Raw genomic sequence first — 17,955 nt, 5'->3', positions numbered from 1 at the left:
AGCTACATTGTAAGTCTGACACTTACTCCAATGCAGGCCTGCAATAACCCAGTCCAAGCCAGTGTCCACCTTTTAGGACTGCTCCTAACTCCAGCAATTTAGAGAATTTGTCCTCAAATCCAGCTGTGTCATGCCTGTAGGGAGTGAGACCAAGCTCAGCAGTCCCAATCAAGACTTAGTAGATGCATTGAACAGAACACATAGTAAGGACCCTGAGTTTGATTTTTATATTCTTGTCCACACTAGAAAAGCAGATGCTTCAGGACTTATGATTTAAGTATTAGTGTGTCCTCTGCCCAGGCAGGACACACTCCTGGATCCATGGCTGTCCCCCGGCCCCTCTGGCAGGGCTCCCTGCCCTTTGGCACCAAGGAGCAGCTGCCTGGGGAGCCCCAGCTCCACCCAGTCCTCGCTTCCATCAGCTGCTCAAAGTGCAGCAGCAGCTGGTCCTGGCGGGAGGTGATTTTGGAAGCACAGTGGCACAACTCATTGTGACATAACTCCCTGGGAGTGGCCTTGGTGGCACAGCTGGCACACCCATCCTCCCCCTGGGCAAAGGTAGGGTTTGGGTCATGGTTTAAAAGTCAATTTTAAATAGCTATAGCATCCCAGGGGAGATAACCAGAACTATAAAAAGAAAGAAATCAAGATTAGGGGTTTGATCCAAAATGTATTGCACCACAAATTTCATAGTGTTTCATCATACACTCCATATTTACAGCATAGAAGGAAAGAAGTCCAATGGTGATAGAAAGGATTATGTATAACCACTGTTCTGAGACAAGGGAAAGTGCATTAGCTTTTTAATACATGTATACACACCAGTCTTGCTCTGATACCTAACAAAAATTCAACACTTAAGAACTAGTTTATGGTAAGTTGATCCTTAATGAGCTTTGGGATCTGAAACTGAAGTTGTTAGTGAATATATAACAAAAGATTTTTCTTTGTCACTCCGTTCCAGGCTGCCTGTCCTGCTTTCCTTGCTGTTCAGCAGTAACCTTTGAAGCCAGGATCAGCATAAACCCAGCAGTCATTCAGCAGGGAGCAGGGGAGTGAGGGAGTCCTGATCCCTGGTCCCACAGAAACAGGGCAGGGCAAAGGGACATCAGAAAGGAAAAGATCTCAGAATAAAATCTTCCCAGGGTTATTCCACCCTGCTGTATCTCACCAGAGAAACAATTGAAATACATGTACTTTTTGATTGTCTATTTTCACAGCAGAGCAGGGCTGAACCCTCCCATGCTCTGTCCTGTCTGGAAGTGCCATGAATCTGGTTACTGAAGACTGTTTGGACAAGCTTTAGTGTACCAAAAAATTCTGTTGGTTTTCTTAACTTCAGACAAATCCAACCTGTCTCTAAGTGAGGAGCAGCACCTGTGCCCAGTGACAGCCCCTGGGAGTTCCTGTGTCTGGGGAGGGGCTGTCTGGGAGACCAGCAGGCTCTGGATCCTCTGGATCTGCACATTCACCTCCTGCTGGAGCTCCACTGGAGAAAGCTTGAATTGCCCTGAATATATTTAACAGAAGCATCAACTTGTAAGAGAATTCCCAGAACTGCAGCATGCTCACTGAATTCCATACATGTGTGGATTTTTGGAAACAGGTCTCAGTTTTCAGGAATCACACAGTGCTGCCTCCCATTTGGATCCAGATTTTGCAGTGGTGTTAATAACTCTGGGCAAAACTGTGCTTCAGGGAGGAAGTGCCACCTTGGTCCCCTGTCCTTATTGTATTAGGAAAACAAGCTGCTGGAACCACAACTTGTTCACTAAGAGTTGAATTTTGCCCTCAAACCCCTCATGAGCAGCATTTCTTTTACTGTAATAGTCAGGAGTTAACAGTTAACATATTCATAACAGTTTTTAAGCATCAGTATTTAAAGTACAGAAAACCACAACCAAAGAGGCAGATCCTGGTTATAAGGATTTGTTGCTAGCAGACTTGGAAGAAAAAATATGAATCAAAATGTTTAGTACCAGCATTCTTCACCCTTTGTAACTAGATTTTAATTTTTTTAAAATAAAAGGTATTTTTCAGTGTGGGTTTACAATACCTGGAACTCAGCTTTAAAAATTTAAAATGGTTTCCTACCCCTTTTCCCAATGCTAACAACCCATGGAACAGGCTAATGGATTAGTTTTAAAGGCGACTGAGGATTAGGTACTATAATTAAGACCATTTTAAATATTATTTTTCTTTAAGAAAAGTAAAATCAGACAACTCTAAAGTTGTGCTCTCAAATTAAATAATCAACATGCAGCCTTGAGGGCTGCAGGCCAGGATAAATGCACCTTAAATTACACAGTGATATGAAAAAATGCCAACCATTAGTTAATGTCAGTATTAGAAGGCAAGGCAGAGTTCTTTTTTGGTTAAAGCTCCTGCTCCTGTCCTGTGAAAGGCTTTGCAAACCATCCCACTCTCAACACTCTTCTGCCAACACATTTTTCATTGCTGGCTTCCCACAGCCAGACAAGCAGCTTTTCTGTGCCCAGAGTCACTGGACTGCAGCACCCTGGAACAGCAGCTGGAATCAGCATCCCAAGGGACTGAGCTGGCAGCCCTGCTGCCCTAGAGGTGCTCAGAACCCTCTGGTGCCAGGGACCCACGAGTGCTGAGCACGAGGAGCTGCTCCCAGCACAGACACCCAGCTGCTCCCGACTCCAGCCCAGAGCCGTTCCAGTCTGTAGTGAAAATGTCTCCTTGCACAGCATTAATTTTGTAAACAGAGCCAGAAGTTCTTGTACAAAATACTGCAATGACAGTGATTAAGACACACCTGGAGCAGTGTGTTCAGCATTCTTTTCACAGAAAGAAGTGCCTGGATACTGCCTGCCACCTTCGGGTTCCCTTAAGGCCACAGAGTCCTTGGGCTCGAGATAGACGGGCGGATGCTGCCTTTGGGGGATGGCTTTGACCCAAACCAGGACATCTAGGACACAACAGCACAGCACACATCACACAGGGCTCACACCTCCAAGGAGTGAAAAAGAAACGACATGGGACACAGCCATGTTCTCATCATTTGATGGAAAGAGCTATTTATAACTCAGAATGCTCCAGACTTCAGACTGAAGAAGGGGAGGCAGCTTCACACAATCAGATCTGGAAGGAACAGCACCCACTGGCCACAGGTGAAAAAGACTGAAGATTATACTTACATATATTCCTTTAAAATAATTTCAAATTAGAACTCTAGTCATTTAAACACGGTGCCTTTAGTCAATGTAGCACCAGTGTTCCCTGACCCAGACGGTGAGGAAATCTCTTCATCTGCAGACTGAGCATCCCAACTCCCTGGGTGGGCAGGGATGATGCAGGGCCTGGAGCTGAGGCAGCACTCACTGTTGAACATTCCCTAAGCACCACACAGCCAGGGCCAGGCAGATCTCAGCCCATGGAAAGGAGACACAGATCTTGGTGTCTGAGCCCAGTGCCAAAAGGACAAACGCAGAGTTAGGCTCTGCTGTTAAACACTGACTCTGTTTGGCAAGGAGCTCCCAACTTCTCCCCTCAGATCAAGTCCACTGGGCAAAGCTGTGCTCCAACGGCTCTGAGCACCAGAAAGCTGCTATGTCCCTCACTGAAAGGGACAATTCCTGGCACGCATACAGTCAGCTAACATTTTAATAATAAATTACATTTATTATTCTACCTAACATTTGGAAAAAAGACACTTCTCCTAATCTCCCAGCATCTAGGAATTTTAATTGTCTCATTAGAGACCACATATGGCACCTAATGGCACCTTACCTTGTACTCCAGAGTTTCTTTGAGCATGTTTTCTTCCTCTTGTGAAAAATTCAGTAACACAGACACAGCTTTAATGAGATGGAATGCCTGAAAGAAACCACAGAGTTGTGTTCCAAACACGTTGCTGTCAGCTATTTTGTTTTATTGCCCCCACTGTACATTTTTTAATTGTAAAATTATGGAATTGGCATGAAGTGTCCTTAGGAGGTGACTGGTGGCAATTTCTAGAGAAAGACAGATGTAGAAAGAGAAGGTAAGTGGCACCTTTACCTCAGACTCCCTGCAGGACATGAACTTCAGTACAACATGTTTAAGGTACTCGAAGTTTATCTCCCTGGAGTCATTCAAGTCAGAGTTGTTGGTGACGGTCACAGAAGCATTAGGCACTTCAGAATTTGCACGTAGCTCAGGTACCTCACCGTCAGGCCTTATTTTCTACAGAAAAATAAAAAATCCACAGAAGAAAAAGAGAAATACATTGCAGATGCTGTTAGCTTGACACTGGGAGGGGTCTGGGTTCAGGATATCTAAAGAGGGTTGTACCCACAAACTGGGCATCAACAGCTCCTCATCCTTCATGGGGTCACAGCAGAGAAGTGTCTCCAGCTCTCCCTACATCCCAGGACAGGTGCTGGCTGATGTCAGCATTCTGTGTACATTACCCAAACCAGCACAGAATTGGCTCCATGGTGGAAGCTATCCCTAGGTAATTTTCTCCTATCACTAACCTGCTCTGAACCTTTCAAACATGGGCTTTCTTCAGAATAATTTTCAACATCAGAGCAAAACCAACAATTTTAAAACCTCTGTTAATTTTCTTTTAAATTGATTTTTTTTTTCTTGGAGAGATAAACCATTGCAGAGGGATGCAATGGGAGTTAGCAGTCAAGCTTTTGGAATAAGAGTGCAAGTACCTGCCAGCAAGTGTCATCTGAAGAGACTGAAAACACACAACCCTTACCAGCTCTTTCTGCAGAGTTTTCTTCAGTTCTGTCATTCTTTGCTGAAGTTGCTTTATCATCTGTAAGCACAGCAAAGGAGAGTTTAACACAGTACTCACTGTCAGGACCCCCAGGTATCTGGAAAAACCCATGATAAACAAGTACTGAATGAAATGATAATTAACCAACACTGACAGCTGTGAAGAAGCAACCTGAGAGCCTTGCCTTGCCAGCTGCACACAGCAGCAGCCATGTGACAGGACACTTGGGCTTTCATGTGACAGCACTGTGGAACTGAACCCAATTCACTCAGAGGGCTCTGCAGGAAAGCTGTAAATAGTATCACTGGGTGCACCTTTCTGCCCAAATACATCAGGATTCCTGCAGCTCTCACTGCAGTTTTTATTCATGGTTGGGAGATACTTGTGCAATCCAGAGAAAAGCACATACTGGATTCAAATGGAACAGGCCTGTCCTTTTAAGGCTGCAGCACGGGCAGCACCAACTACTTGGCTTCCAAATCAAAAGGGGAAAGACTACCAGCTGGTTCTGTTCACCTTGTTTTTCTCAGCAATTTGCTGTTCCAGCTCTCTGTTATCCTTCTGAAGTTGAACAACATCTGCAGCTGCCACCTCTCCGTTCTGTTCCACCACGGAGTTTTCTGGAGAAGGCAAATGCTCATTGTTCAAGGCCCTCATCGACTCCTCCAGTTCTAAAACCTACAAAAATAAACATGGAGAGATATCATGACATTTGCAGCCCAAGAACACTCCCCAGGGAGAAAGCCAGACTTCTTTTTGGTTGTCCAGGCAGGACAGAACTGGGGGGCTCCTGCACACCTCCCTCTTTTCCCGAGAGAATGGATTTGAACTGTACTCACGTTTTTCTCATGTTCTCTGGCCAACAGGCACTCCTGTACCTGCAGCTTCAGCTCATCAATTTCTTTTCTTGCTGTTTCCTCTATCTCCACTGCTTGGCTCTGCCTTGCTTCTATGTCCAGCTGTAACTGGTGCACCTGCAGCAAGACAGCTTCATGGTCTGGGAAAGGAGAGACCTGCTTAGTATCAGTGCTGCACATCAGATGGGAGATTCTAATCCATTTGGTCTGTCATGAAGACAGAAAGCCAGGGGACAGAAAGACAGAAGAGAGACTGTCCAATTGTTAGTGAACAATAAACCATTTTGAAAGTGCTAAAAGATTAAATATGAAAGAGAAATCTAGAAAAATTTCAATCTAGCAGGCAAGGCCAGAACTAGAGGCTCTACTTAAATTGTTTGGGATGCAGTAGACTCATTTGGTCTAACCTTGACTGAGTTGATTCAGTTCTTCCTTCTGTTTTAGCAGCAGATCACATTTTTCATCAATCAGCTGGTCTTTCTCCTTTATTAGGGTATTCAGCTGTGAAACCTTCAAAGCAGGAAAACAATCAACAGAAGTCATTAAAGATATAAAACAGGAAGAGGGTGTTGAAAGATCCAACATCCTTCAGAGGCCCAGCAGGCACCACCTCCACAATGCTGCCCTCAGGAACAAGCACTGAAGTCATTGCTGGAAGAGCTAAACCCCACCTGGCTTCTGTGCCACCACCAGATTGTCACAGCCAGCATGTGGCAGCTGCAAGGCCCCTGAGCAAAACAGGAGCTGGCCTTAAACCCCTTCTGCACAGATCTGGCCCAGCAAGCACAGATCCATAGCAGTCCCAGAAGAATAAAGAAACCAAAAGATGGGACTAACTCCAGTCCAACTCGCTCAGTTGACAGTTCCTACTTTAAGCAAACAGAAGCTCACATCATCCACTATTTTTTATACAGGAAGAGCAAAACAAGACTTTCTAGAACTGACATTTGGTACTGGATACAAGCTCCTCCCTGTAAGGGAATGTACAATTTTACCACTGCTCTGCTCCAGAGGAACCCAGATCCACTGCTGCCTCACATGCTGTGGATACGATTCTGACCAAGGGTCTTGAATGTTAGAATAAATAAATCCAAACCTAGTCTCCTCTTTGAAAGGTTGGGATGTCTCAAATACATTTGAAAACAGTCATTATTAACCAACCTGCTGTTGTAACTCCTCTCTCTGTTTCCTTGCGTCTTCCAATGCTTTGGCAATTTCCACACTGACAGTTTCTCTGCTGCTCATCTCATTCTGCAAACCAGAATTATTGAGAGGTTATGTGAGACAATTAAATCAAGTCAGTCTCTCATCTTTAACCCCAAGTCTACTAGGACTACAATTAAAGTGTTCTGACACACTACATTTTCCAAATGAGTTAGGTGTGTTTTACTGACTGCTGCTCTCTGCATATGCAAGAGCAGCACAGAACTGATGTAAGAACCCAAACAAACCCAATGCTTACAAGATCTTTCAGCTTGAAGTATCTATTAAAAAGAAGTAGCTCCTTGCTACAACAGATCTTTATTTCAATTGTGCATCCAGGAGTAACTATGAAAAAAATTTCAACTAATCTAAATCACAGTCAAAATTAGATAAACTGTAAACACCCAACTAATGTGATTTTTAACTTTTTGGTTTGAACACTCTGAGTGGAATCTGATGTTGAACCATTCTGTATTCACCACTGCTAACACGATTTCCAAGCTCTTCACATCCCTGACAATATGGGAATGTATTATTTCTGCCTGATTGAGGCAGACCCAACCATTCTGGTTCAGAAAAGGGCCATCCCTTTGTAATGCTTCTCAAACACATTTCTGCTGAGTACCAGAGATGATTTACAGCTCCAAGGACCTGCAACCTGAACAGAAGAGGCCTCCAAGCACTGAATGTAACCCACAGTGGTGTTTGCTGCTCCCCAGCCTCAGCTCTGTCCCAAGACAATGCCAGTACCAGTCCAGCCCTTACCTTTAGCCTGTTCAGTTCACACTCTTGTTGTTTTAATGAACTCTCATACTCTTCTTTGCTTCTCTCGAGGTTTTCATTTTCCTTTTCCAATTGGCTCTGTAAAATAAAGAGTGTTTAAATACACAATACAATTATTATAATGCTCTGTTTAAACAATTAAATGCATCTAATATTTTGCTCATATTTAATGCCTCAAAGTATGATATCTTCTATTATAATGCCAGGAGTGCTGAATAAAAACATTCAGACAACAAGCAAGCTCTACAAGCTGTGTTAAAATCATGTTGTGAAGACTCTCACAACCCACCAGACAGTTTCTGTACTTACAATCCTGTGCTGAGTTGTTGTTTTATCCAATTCCCAAGCTTTTTCAAGAGTAGCAAGCTGAGACTCCAGCCCAGTAACTTTCTCATCATACTGATGTTTTTCACTTAAAATCTGTTGCTGCAGTTGTTTTCTTTCCTCCTCTAGATCAGTTTTCTTAAGAGAATAAAGAAAACCACATTAACAGAATGGTATTTTGACATCATTCTGACAAGATGAGACACCATTCCATGAGACACTCTCAAACTGAGGAACACTATTCCTTTGGCAGCAGTGTCATGTACTCACAGACCAGAGTTCAGCAGACAAACAGCAAGAAAACAAACACTTGAATAACAAAACAGAGAAGTGATTGTCTCTGGGGATGCTGTGGACTGATCTGTTACTGGTCAGTGAAACATGCAGGATACTCACCAGCTTCTGGATCTTCAGATCCTGGTCTGTAGCTGCTTCTTTACGCTTTTTCAGTGTTTCTGTTGCGATCCGTAGTTTCTCTTCCAGTTCTTTATTCTAAAATTACACCATTAATTAAATTCCTTATCCACTGGCAACTATGTTATTTAAAAAGTTTGCATAATACAGAGTGGCCCAGGAGGGGAAGGTAAACATTAAATCCCTGAAGCCACAGAGATAGAGAGGCTGCCTATTTGACACATGCAGGTTTTAGAAATTCTTCACCACAGCACTGCTTGCACCTGAGTTATTTGTTTCTCACTACAGGGAGGAGATGCACAAAACCTCTGCGTTCACCTCTAGGCCCTCCTCCACCCATGAAGTGGGGAGATACCCAGAGACACTGATCAATTATTATCCTTTCAAGACTAAATGTGATTAAATGTGCAGTCTCACCTTGGGCAGGGAGTGCAGTGAGGGGAGTAGGGCACAGAGGATGAAAAGAGTGGGAATCTGTGGTGAAATTAGAAACTGCTCACCTGTGTTTCCAGCTGGTTCAGAGCCTGGCTGTGCTGTGTCCTGTCTGTCAATACCTGCTGCCTGCTCTCCTCCAGCCTCTGCTCAAGAGCAGCTTTCTGAAGGTTACATTGAGGTGAAGAACATGAGCAAGGATGGACAAAGACATAAGTTGGTGGGGGGTAATAAAAATTTTCCTTTTTATTTAATTTATTTTATTTAATTTATTTTATTTAATTTATTTAAGGTCAAACTAAAATGGGACAGAATGTTTTAATATCTCTAGATAACTTTAAACTGCCTTGAGTTTACTAAGCCAAGTTCTTTTGTCACAGCAACAGAGGGGTGATGTAACTGTAGGCACCCTGACCAGAGAAAAGCAAACATCCCCAAGACCCAGCTGGGAAAACATTGCTCCAGGCTGATTCTGAGCAGGAGCATCAGCGCTTGAGAAAGAGATCAGAAGCAATGAGAGAAAGGGGATTAACCACAGCTAAGTTTCTGTTTTCAGCTGTTCTTTAGCACTCCTGAGGCTGAGGTTTTGAGCATACAACATTCTGTTTGCACACCTGTGTGCAAACAGTTCCCCTCCCTGCCCCATGCCTTGCCAAAGAACAAGGAAAAGCATTCACTGTGCTTGTGAGGATTAACTAGAAAAACTCCCAAATTGTCCCATCGCCTGTGGGGATGGCAGAAAGCTGCTTTCTTCCTTCTAAGCACTCAGATGCAGTGCCCAAACAGACAGTGCAGAAAGGCCAGCACAGACATCTGTGCAGGACCTACACAAACAGGCTCAGTGCAGCCACCCCCATGTCCTGCCCAGCACAGTGTGCCAAAACACACTGCCAGGACAAATGTGCTGTGTGACATCAGCAGCTTTCTCTGCATGGGTTGAGATGTAATGTAAGACCTAAAAACCCAAAACAAACTCACTAATACTGTACCTCCAAGCAGCCTTTAACTGTGTAATTACCTCTTTGAGCAGCTCCTGCACATGCTCATCTCCTGAGAGATTTCTTTCTAGCTTTTTTTCCAGGGAAGACACCTTTTCCTGCAGCTGTTCTGTATGTCTATCTCTCTCAGCAAGTTCAAAAGTCATCTGTGAGAATGAGAAATCACAGAATCTTTTTTGTAATGAAGCTTCCAGCTGATCTGTTGTGGTTTGACTTTTGGAAATGCCAATAGAAAGCAAAGTCCTATTTAAAAAGACAATTTGACCCTGGAACACTTTCTGGACACCAAGTACACAAAGGTGTACATTACCCAAATGTGCACACCAGGAGCAGCATGTGCATCTGAAAGCACCTCACCTTTTGCTTCTCCTGCTCATATTCCACCTTCAGAGATTCATGCTCCACTTGTAACATTTCCAGTCTCTTCTCACAACCAGAACCAGCCACTCGAGCCTAAACATATTGAGAAATTACTTACTTTGAAAATTAAATTTCCAACACCACATAACTGATATCTAATCTAACTTCTGCAGACATGGAGCTCTTTGAATCAAATCTCACTTGGCTCAAACTTACATTTTGCAAGTCTACAGAAAGCTGCTGAATGACAGTTTGTAGCTCCTGTTCTCTTAACTCCAGAGCAGTGATCTTATTTTCTGCATTTGTCTCAGCTGTCATTAGTTCATCTCTTCACAGAAAGAGAATAAAAACAAGTGACATACCATTCCAGGAAAATAATCTTTAGCAGATAATTCTGCTGCTTATGAAAATGGCCATCAACAAAAACCTAAAACCAGTCACCATCATAAATCACTGCTTGATTACACATTTTCAAATAAAAGTGACAGTTAAGCATTCAAACTATGAAAAAAAGAAATAATTTACAAAAAAAGTATTACTATCATTGGCTTGGCATTTACATCCCCATGGCCACAGCAGAGGCAAAGATTCAGTCAGCTCACTACATATATAAACTCTTCCAAAGACACAAAGCGAGCATGAAGTAAAAATACAGGAGAAACACAACCACTGCTCCTGCGAGACGCCCAGCTCCATACCTGTGAGCCTGCAGCTGCAGCAGCTGCTGCTGCAAGTCCTGCAGGTCCCTGCTGAGCGCCGAGGCCTCGGCCCTGGCCTCCTGCAGCTCCGCTCCCGCCCGGCTCAGCTCCTGCGCCCGCGCCTCCAGCTCCTGCTCCGCTCTGCTCAGACACTCTTCCTTTTTCAAAAGCTGAACATTAGAGCATCATCTTGGGCATTACAGGTGACCAGTAACACTGATAAACCTTTTCACTGAAACCTGCCTGGGGCTGAATTAAGTGAGATAACAGACTATGTAATATTGTGTTCAGTACCTACTGTTAGGATTTTGACACTAACCAAACCGGTGTACAAGCACAAAGGCTGACAAAATGTATGCTGGGCTACCGCTAACTTAATATCCTGGTAAAAAATTTAGGAAATAAAAAGTTGAAAATATTCTTACCATGTGTTTAACTTTGGCAATTTCCTGCTGCTGAAAGCCCTCCAGTTCATCGATTTCATCTCGTTTTTGGAAAAGGTTCAAACTCTGCTCCCTCATTTCTTGTAACTGTGTTTGAAGCACTTTTTTTTCCTGATAAATGAACAGAACCAAAGGATATCCGTATGCTCATGTCAAGTTAATGGGAGATCAGGTAAACTTTCTGAGAAAGAAATCTTGTCTTGCAGCTATACAGCTCCCAGTGGTGCTCCATACAGAACTAGAAATCCTTTCAGATTCATGTGACAGTGAAAATTACCAAACTCCAAAAAAAACCAAAGAAATCTGAATTCATTACAATGCCACCAGTGACCATCTAAACTGAACTCTTAAAAATGGACTATGTTCCACCTTACAGAAGGACAACTTTCCCATCACAACCCATCGTTCTTTACTTCCCTGCTGAAAAATAAATCAAATAAATCCAGAAAGACCTCCCCAAGCATTTGGGCTGGTAACAAAAAGCATATGATTGGCCTCTCCCACTGAACAAAGACCAAATAATAAAAAGGGCTGAACAGAGTCAAGTTCTGATAGAGCTGGAAGTGTGCAGGATGGTGTTTGCAAATACACACAGAGCTACAATACACCCCCTGAGAAAAACATCCAAGGTTAATTACCTTTTCAACTTGAGCGAGTTTTTCCATCCACTCCTGAACAAGAAAGAAAGAAAGGAGAAAAAAAGATATCAAAAGCTATTTGCAGACTTTCAAGGACAGCAATTATGGTTAAAAAAAAAAAGAAAAAGAAGAATTTGTACTGCTAGCAGATACTAAGCTTTGGTAATGATTAAAAAATAACCAGCAGCAGCACAGTAACAGCCAGCGCTTGAATAAAGGCTGAGGAATCATTCATGCTAGCTGAATATATAAGTTTTATGCAAGTGAAATAAATGTGACAACAGGCCTACTGCCATTGAATCTTATCCAAGCACAAGCTCAACCTTTCATTAGGAATTTCTGTGGGCTCTTGTTAAAACCAGTCTGAGCAGTGACAAGTCCTGCACCATTCCTGGCACTGAGCTCAGCACTCCCTCCTTCCCTTAGCGCTGGCACGCTCACACACAGGGCTGAACAATTACTTTAATTAATAGTAACACCTACTTAAAATATCAGGGTCATGAGAGTCTAAGATCCTGCTCAAGTTTTCTTACCTTGTCCTTTTTTTCCAAGGCCAAAGCCATTCCTTCAGCCATCTTGGCTCGACTGGCCTGATGAGCTTCATTCTGCTCCTGAAACTTCCTCATGGAGGCTACCAACAGAGAACCACCAGCTATATTAAAAGCTCATCTTTTAAAATTACTTCTCACTTTCCTGTAAGTTATAAATAAACTTTAAAGAGCTTCTTCTGCAAGTAATTAGCCCCGTCTTGACTGTAGCACTAGCGCTGTGCTACTCATTCCCTCATGCTGCTTGCAGGCTGGCAAAGGGCCAAAGCTAACAGCAGACAGGGATACTGCTCCTTGCTGGATCAGAACAAAGCTGCAGGTTTCCAAAAGGTCTTTCCTGCATGTGAGCCCCAAATTTGGCAGACGGAGTGTAATAACAACTTCATTCAACACACTGCTGCTGCTTTTTATGCTGTAAATAAGGTAAGAACTTGTGTTCTAATTGTTCACACTACAGAGGTGCACAGTTTGAAAGGAAATCATCAGCACACCTGCACACCAAACCTCTTTCCTTCCAACCACAATTTTCAACTGAGCTGAACAAAAAGGGAAAAAAAGAAAAATACGTACAATCCTGATGCTTTTCTAATGCATTTTCAAGCTTCTCTTTTATCTTCTGCAGATTTCGGATCTGATCAGCATAATCTTGTGTGAGGAGGGAGAAGAACAGACCAGGAATGGACAGACATTTGGGAAGGACATTTTTAGGGTAACACAAAAATAAAAAAGAAAAGAAAAAAAAAAAAAGAAAAGAAAAAAGGATGAGCGGCAAATGACAATGATTTTCTCAATCAGAAAATCATTCCTGCTAAGGAATTGGGTGACCACAACAATGAACACAAGCAAATAGCTCTGTACTGTCCACAGGGTGGGCACAAACAGAAGGGCCTGTCCCAGGGGTGTCAGTCACACAGACAAGAGCAGAACCAGAGAATCAACAACTGTCCCTCCCTTTTTACTTCATCCCAGAACAGTGACACATTTCCCTCTGCTCAGGAAAGGTGTCTGGCACTGCAGGCTGCAGGGAAGGGTTAATTCATGGCCACTGCATCCATCTGCAGTCCCACAGCACTGCCCTCACCCTCGCTCAGCACAACTGCCACAGGAGGGAATATGAACCAAAACAGAGCGTGCACACACCCTGGAGAGGTTCCTGTACAACGGAGAAGAGGATTTACTCACTGGCTGGCTGCCTGCATGAGACTCCTGATACCCAGAGCCTCCCTCTCTTGTATTAAGTCCCAGCCAGCACTTCTAAGTTTATGTTGTGCAAGCAGATGAGCATTTGGGCCTTTTGAATTCCATGTGAAATAATTTTTGAACCCTATATTTTCTTGAACTGAAGCCCGATAAGTCTCCAAAATAAAATAATCAAAATAATCTTTATCTGGCTGTAACCTTCCCTAATTTTTCAAGCCTCCCATGAGCTTTGGGAAGCAGCAGTGTAACACAGTTCAGCCCAGTCCTGGTCCCTTCCCTACAACAGGGACGGGGAGTAGTGCCAGCCTCCACTACAGCTTTACAGAACAAGGAATTAGAAAGAAAAAACCCTCAGGACTGTTTCATGTTGAATTCTTTGTTTCTTCTTCATTTCCAAGCCCACTTCTTTAAGGATGGTACTGTGTTACTGTCAGAAAGCTCAGCCCCTATCAGAAACAAACCATACACACAAGTGAGGACAGATGCTGTTTGAAACATGGGACAGAAAGCTATCCCAGCTGTTCCAAGCAATCACCTAAATCAGCAAATTGTTGAAATCAGCAAATCAGTTGCCTTCATAAAAAATTAATGATGCTGGATGCTCCCTTCTTGTCAATCAATCTTCAAAAGACCCTAACGCCATGGACTTTTAATAAATTAAACCATGTAAATTCAAGGGAAAACATTTCCTATACTAACAAGTTTTATATGTATCAGGGCACATACCAGATAGCTTCACCTCCAGTTTTCTAATTTGTTCATTTCTTCTTAACAACTGGGATGAAAGATCCTCTCTGGAGCTGCTTCCATCAGAAGCCTTGGGAGAAAAGCAACACTCTGTAACTTACAAAATTCAGAAAAAGTGATCCTGCCATACATTTAGTCTGGGATAAAACATTCTCCTGCCTAGGGACAGCACTTGTTTTTCCCATAGAGGGGAAAATTGTACTAGCACAGCAGAATGTGTTAAAAATGCTGAAGGAGAAAACCAGCAAGGCTCACTAGTGCCAGGCTGCCTGCTCCCCAGAGCACAGAGCTTGGGAAGGAGCTGGGGCTGGGACCTGAGTGTCCAAACTGCCACTGAGGAGATGGGGCAGAGGAATCACTGAGGGGCAGGAAATCAGGCTCCACAGCACAGGCACCAGCAAAGGTCAAACAGAGAGTCCTGAAAATCAAATTACAAGAGAAGCGGTAACGCTTTTCACATGGGATAAACTCACTGAAGCCCTGATGCAGCAATTTGTCCACACAAAATCTGCTGCATAACTGACTTACGACTCCTCTGGTGAGTTTTGCTCCATAAAAGTCAACAGCAAGAGCAGTTAAATGAATATTGATAAACTCTTGGAGGTTTTCTGAAGACCACTTGTTTTGCCATTTCATTATTTCATTATGTTGTTTTGCCAATTCATTATTTGTTTGCTGTTCTACAAACTTGCAAGACGGCAAAAAGAATTTCTACATGAGACTTTCCTAAGTGCAAAAGAAAAAACAGCCTCAGAAAATCACAAGACTAATATATTTTCACTACAACATGTATTTAAACATTAGGAGCTCCAACCTCCTGCTTAACACAACTGAAATTTCAGCTGAGCTTCAAAAAAAATTACTTAAAGCTCAACTGTATAAACAAGCTCTTCACTCTGCAGACAGCAGAGACTTGCTGCTGGCTGTGCAGTGGGTCCTGCTGGCTCCAGCAGTGGGGTGACACTGCCCTAATCCAGGCTTTCAGAAATGTGACAGACAGCCATGCAGGGCAGAGGTGCCAGAGCATTCCAGGGTCTCACTTAACCCATGCACTCCTGGAACTTCACCGCTGGTGTAAACAATGTTTTATCGTGAAAGAGAGGAACTAAAGTGGTTTTGAGTGCAACAACACTGCACACGTTTTCAGCAGAGACATATACAATGTCTCAGGTAGGAAGGCTACCAGGAAGCCCAGAGGTAAAATGAAAACTGTTTACGTGGGAATGAAAGACTCCTGGCAACTACTATGCTTAACAAACCTTTTCTCTTCAATATTTAATTTCACTCAAGCTAATGATACATTTATGCATTAGGAGATACACTTACAAAGACACCACATCACGTTTTCAAATCACACACTAGACTTTAAATGCTTGTCTGCAAAACCGCAATAAAAATACTGTCAGAGAAAGGAGATTTCAAAGCAAGGCGTAACTCACAAAGTCGTCTCCGGAGTCTGCTCCCACAGACGTGATCGATTCCTTGCTGACAGACCTGGGCATGCGGGCATTTCCTCCGGGCCGGGGAGCCACCGCCGCCTCCTCCGCAATCTTCTTCTTCAATTTGGCAAACATTTTACTGCTCTACAGCCCTGAAATATCCAGGGCCTTTGGAAAGCCACGACCGCCAACGTTCAATACGCTGACACTCGGGTCTAAAGCTTCCAAACGCTGAGACTGAATTCTGAGCCTCATGCACTGGTTTACTGCATCTCCAGCGCCACTGAAGCCCTCAAGGCCTGGCAGCACCTGCAAATCAGACAGAAATGGGTTCCACACCAAAATCCCACCGGCATGGATCATTTAAAGGGAACAGAAAGCCTTTTAACATCGCATCTGTTACAGCACGTTAAAAATCGGGTCTCCCGGAGCAGAATCCGTTAAAGCCCCAAACCAACGGCCCCAAACGGCGGCGGGGCCGGGGCCCGGGGAGCGGGCGGGTCCCCTCAGCCCAGCCCAGCCCGGCCCGCGGAGGCTGCTCGGCTCCGAGGCACCGAGGCCTGTCACCGCCGCTCCCCCGCTGCCCTGGCCCGGCTGCCCCCTCCTCTCCCGGTCCCCCGTCCCCTCGCTCCTCACCGCCCATGCCCGGCCGAGCCTCGCCGGTCCCGCGGCCGCCGCCGCTGCCCCGGACACCGCCGACCCGGAAGCGCCGCGCGGGGCGGAAGCGGCGCCGGCCCCGCTCCGCCCCCGGCCCCGCTCCGCCCCCGGCCCCGCTCCGCCCCCGGCCCCGCTCCGCCCCCGGCCCCGCTCCGCCCCCGGCCCCGCTCCGCCCCCGGCCCCGCTCCGCCCCCGGCCCCGCTCCGCCCCCGGCCCCGCTCCGCCCTCCGACCGAGCTCCGCCCCCGGCCCCGCTCCGCCCTCCGACCGAGCTCCTCCCTCAGCGCCGCTCCGCCCTCAGCCCGAGCCCCGCCCCCTAACCGAGCTCCGCCCCCGCTCCTCCCGCTCCTCTCCCGGCCCGGCTCGTCCCTCAGCCCCGCTCCTCCCGGCCCGGCTCGTCCTTTAGTCCCACTCCTCCCTCCCGCAGTCCCCGTCCGGAGCGGAGCAGGCGCCTCGGTACGAGCGTTTATCACAGTTTATTGACAGCACAGTCCGCCGGCGGGGCCGGGGCGGCGGCTGGGACAGGGACAGAGAACGGCTCGGACACGGCACAACCGCGAACACCGGGCGGGAGCGGCCCCGGCGCGGCGGGGACAAAAGCGAACGGAAATCTGCTCCAAAGTCTCTGGAAAGGCGGTGACGGGCGGGACGCGGGGCTGGCGCCGGTCGGTGGTGCCCGGCCGGAGCGGGACAGGCGGCAGGGCCCGGCTCCATCGCGGTTCGCTCCTCCCCGCAGTGTCCAGCAGTAACAAACACGCTCCTTCCCTCCCCGAACGGCAGAGTCGCTTCTGGCATCACACAGCTTTGGCGATTACACATCCCTTGCAAAAAAGTCCATTTGCTCCAAAAAAAGTTTATTTATATATCTCTATATATTTTAAGGAAAATATCCGTTTTTACCAAAATACGATATACAGGCACACAGCTGTAAAATAACTTTAAACCAATTCACTATAAAATTACTTTTGGTAATAAATAATTTGATTCTCAGAGAGGCAAAACGCTCCGTGTGCCTCCGCAGCTGGGCTGCCCGAGGCACGGTCCCTCTGCATTCCCAGAACGCTCCCACCTGCGCTCCCCTCCTCTTCTCGCTGGGCCGGGCCCAGGGCAGAAGCCACTTGTGCTTTTCAGCCTGCATGAGGCAGAATCCTGCTCCCAACAAACCAGTTCAATGGCAGAACCATCACCAACACGTGCCAAAGCCATCCGTGAGGGGGCAGATCCTCCCAGCAGGGTTTGCTCTGGAAGGAGGGCTGGTGAGATCTGTTCTGCTCTGGGGCTCCTGCAGGCCAGCCAGCTGTGCTGGGGTCTGCTCCCAGCGGGAATCAAACCAGGAACAAAACACCTGTGCGTGCCTCTGGGCACAATACAGAGACAGTCCTTAATCCCAAAAAATGTCAGATTCAGAAATCCTGAACTAACTCTCCTCAGTCTTGGCAATGGTTTAGACAGGAAAACAAAAGTGGCTGGCACTCCT

General features: G+C 45.6%; 1 protein-coding gene across 1 annotated transcript; it reads right to left on the bottom strand.

Moving 5' to 3' along the window:
* Positions 1-650: 650 nt before the first annotated feature.
* Positions 651-16,498, bottom strand: GOLGA1 (golgin A1). Its single transcript, XM_059486373.1, has 23 exons — positions 16,459-16,498; positions 15,823-16,131; positions 14,363-14,453; positions 13,007-13,081; positions 12,422-12,519; positions 11,889-11,921; positions 11,233-11,361; positions 10,808-10,977; positions 10,326-10,437; positions 10,107-10,202; positions 9,770-9,895; positions 8,820-8,915; positions 8,302-8,397; positions 7,891-8,043; positions 7,564-7,659; positions 6,757-6,846; positions 6,003-6,105; positions 5,578-5,735; positions 5,255-5,416; positions 4,718-4,777; positions 4,027-4,191; positions 3,757-3,843; positions 651-2,935 (listed from the first exon to the last, which is right to left on the bottom strand). Exons 2-23 carry the CDS (start codon positions 15,955-15,957, stop codon positions 2,855-2,857), a joined length of 2,412 nt encoding a protein of 803 aa, XP_059342356.1. The 5' UTR covers positions 15,958-16,131; positions 16,459-16,498; the 3' UTR covers positions 651-2,854.
* Between the last annotated feature and the right edge of the window lie 1,457 nt (positions 16,499-17,955).

The sequence above is a fragment of the Ammospiza nelsoni genome, chromosome 20 (genome assembly GCF_027579445.1).
Source record: "Ammospiza nelsoni isolate bAmmNel1 chromosome 20, bAmmNel1.pri, whole genome shotgun sequence".
NCBI lineage: Eukaryota > Metazoa > Chordata > Aves > Passeriformes > Passerellidae > Ammospiza > Ammospiza nelsoni.
The sequence above is the reverse complement of the archived record's forward strand: the minus strand, read 5'-3'. Positions and strand labels throughout refer to the sequence as shown.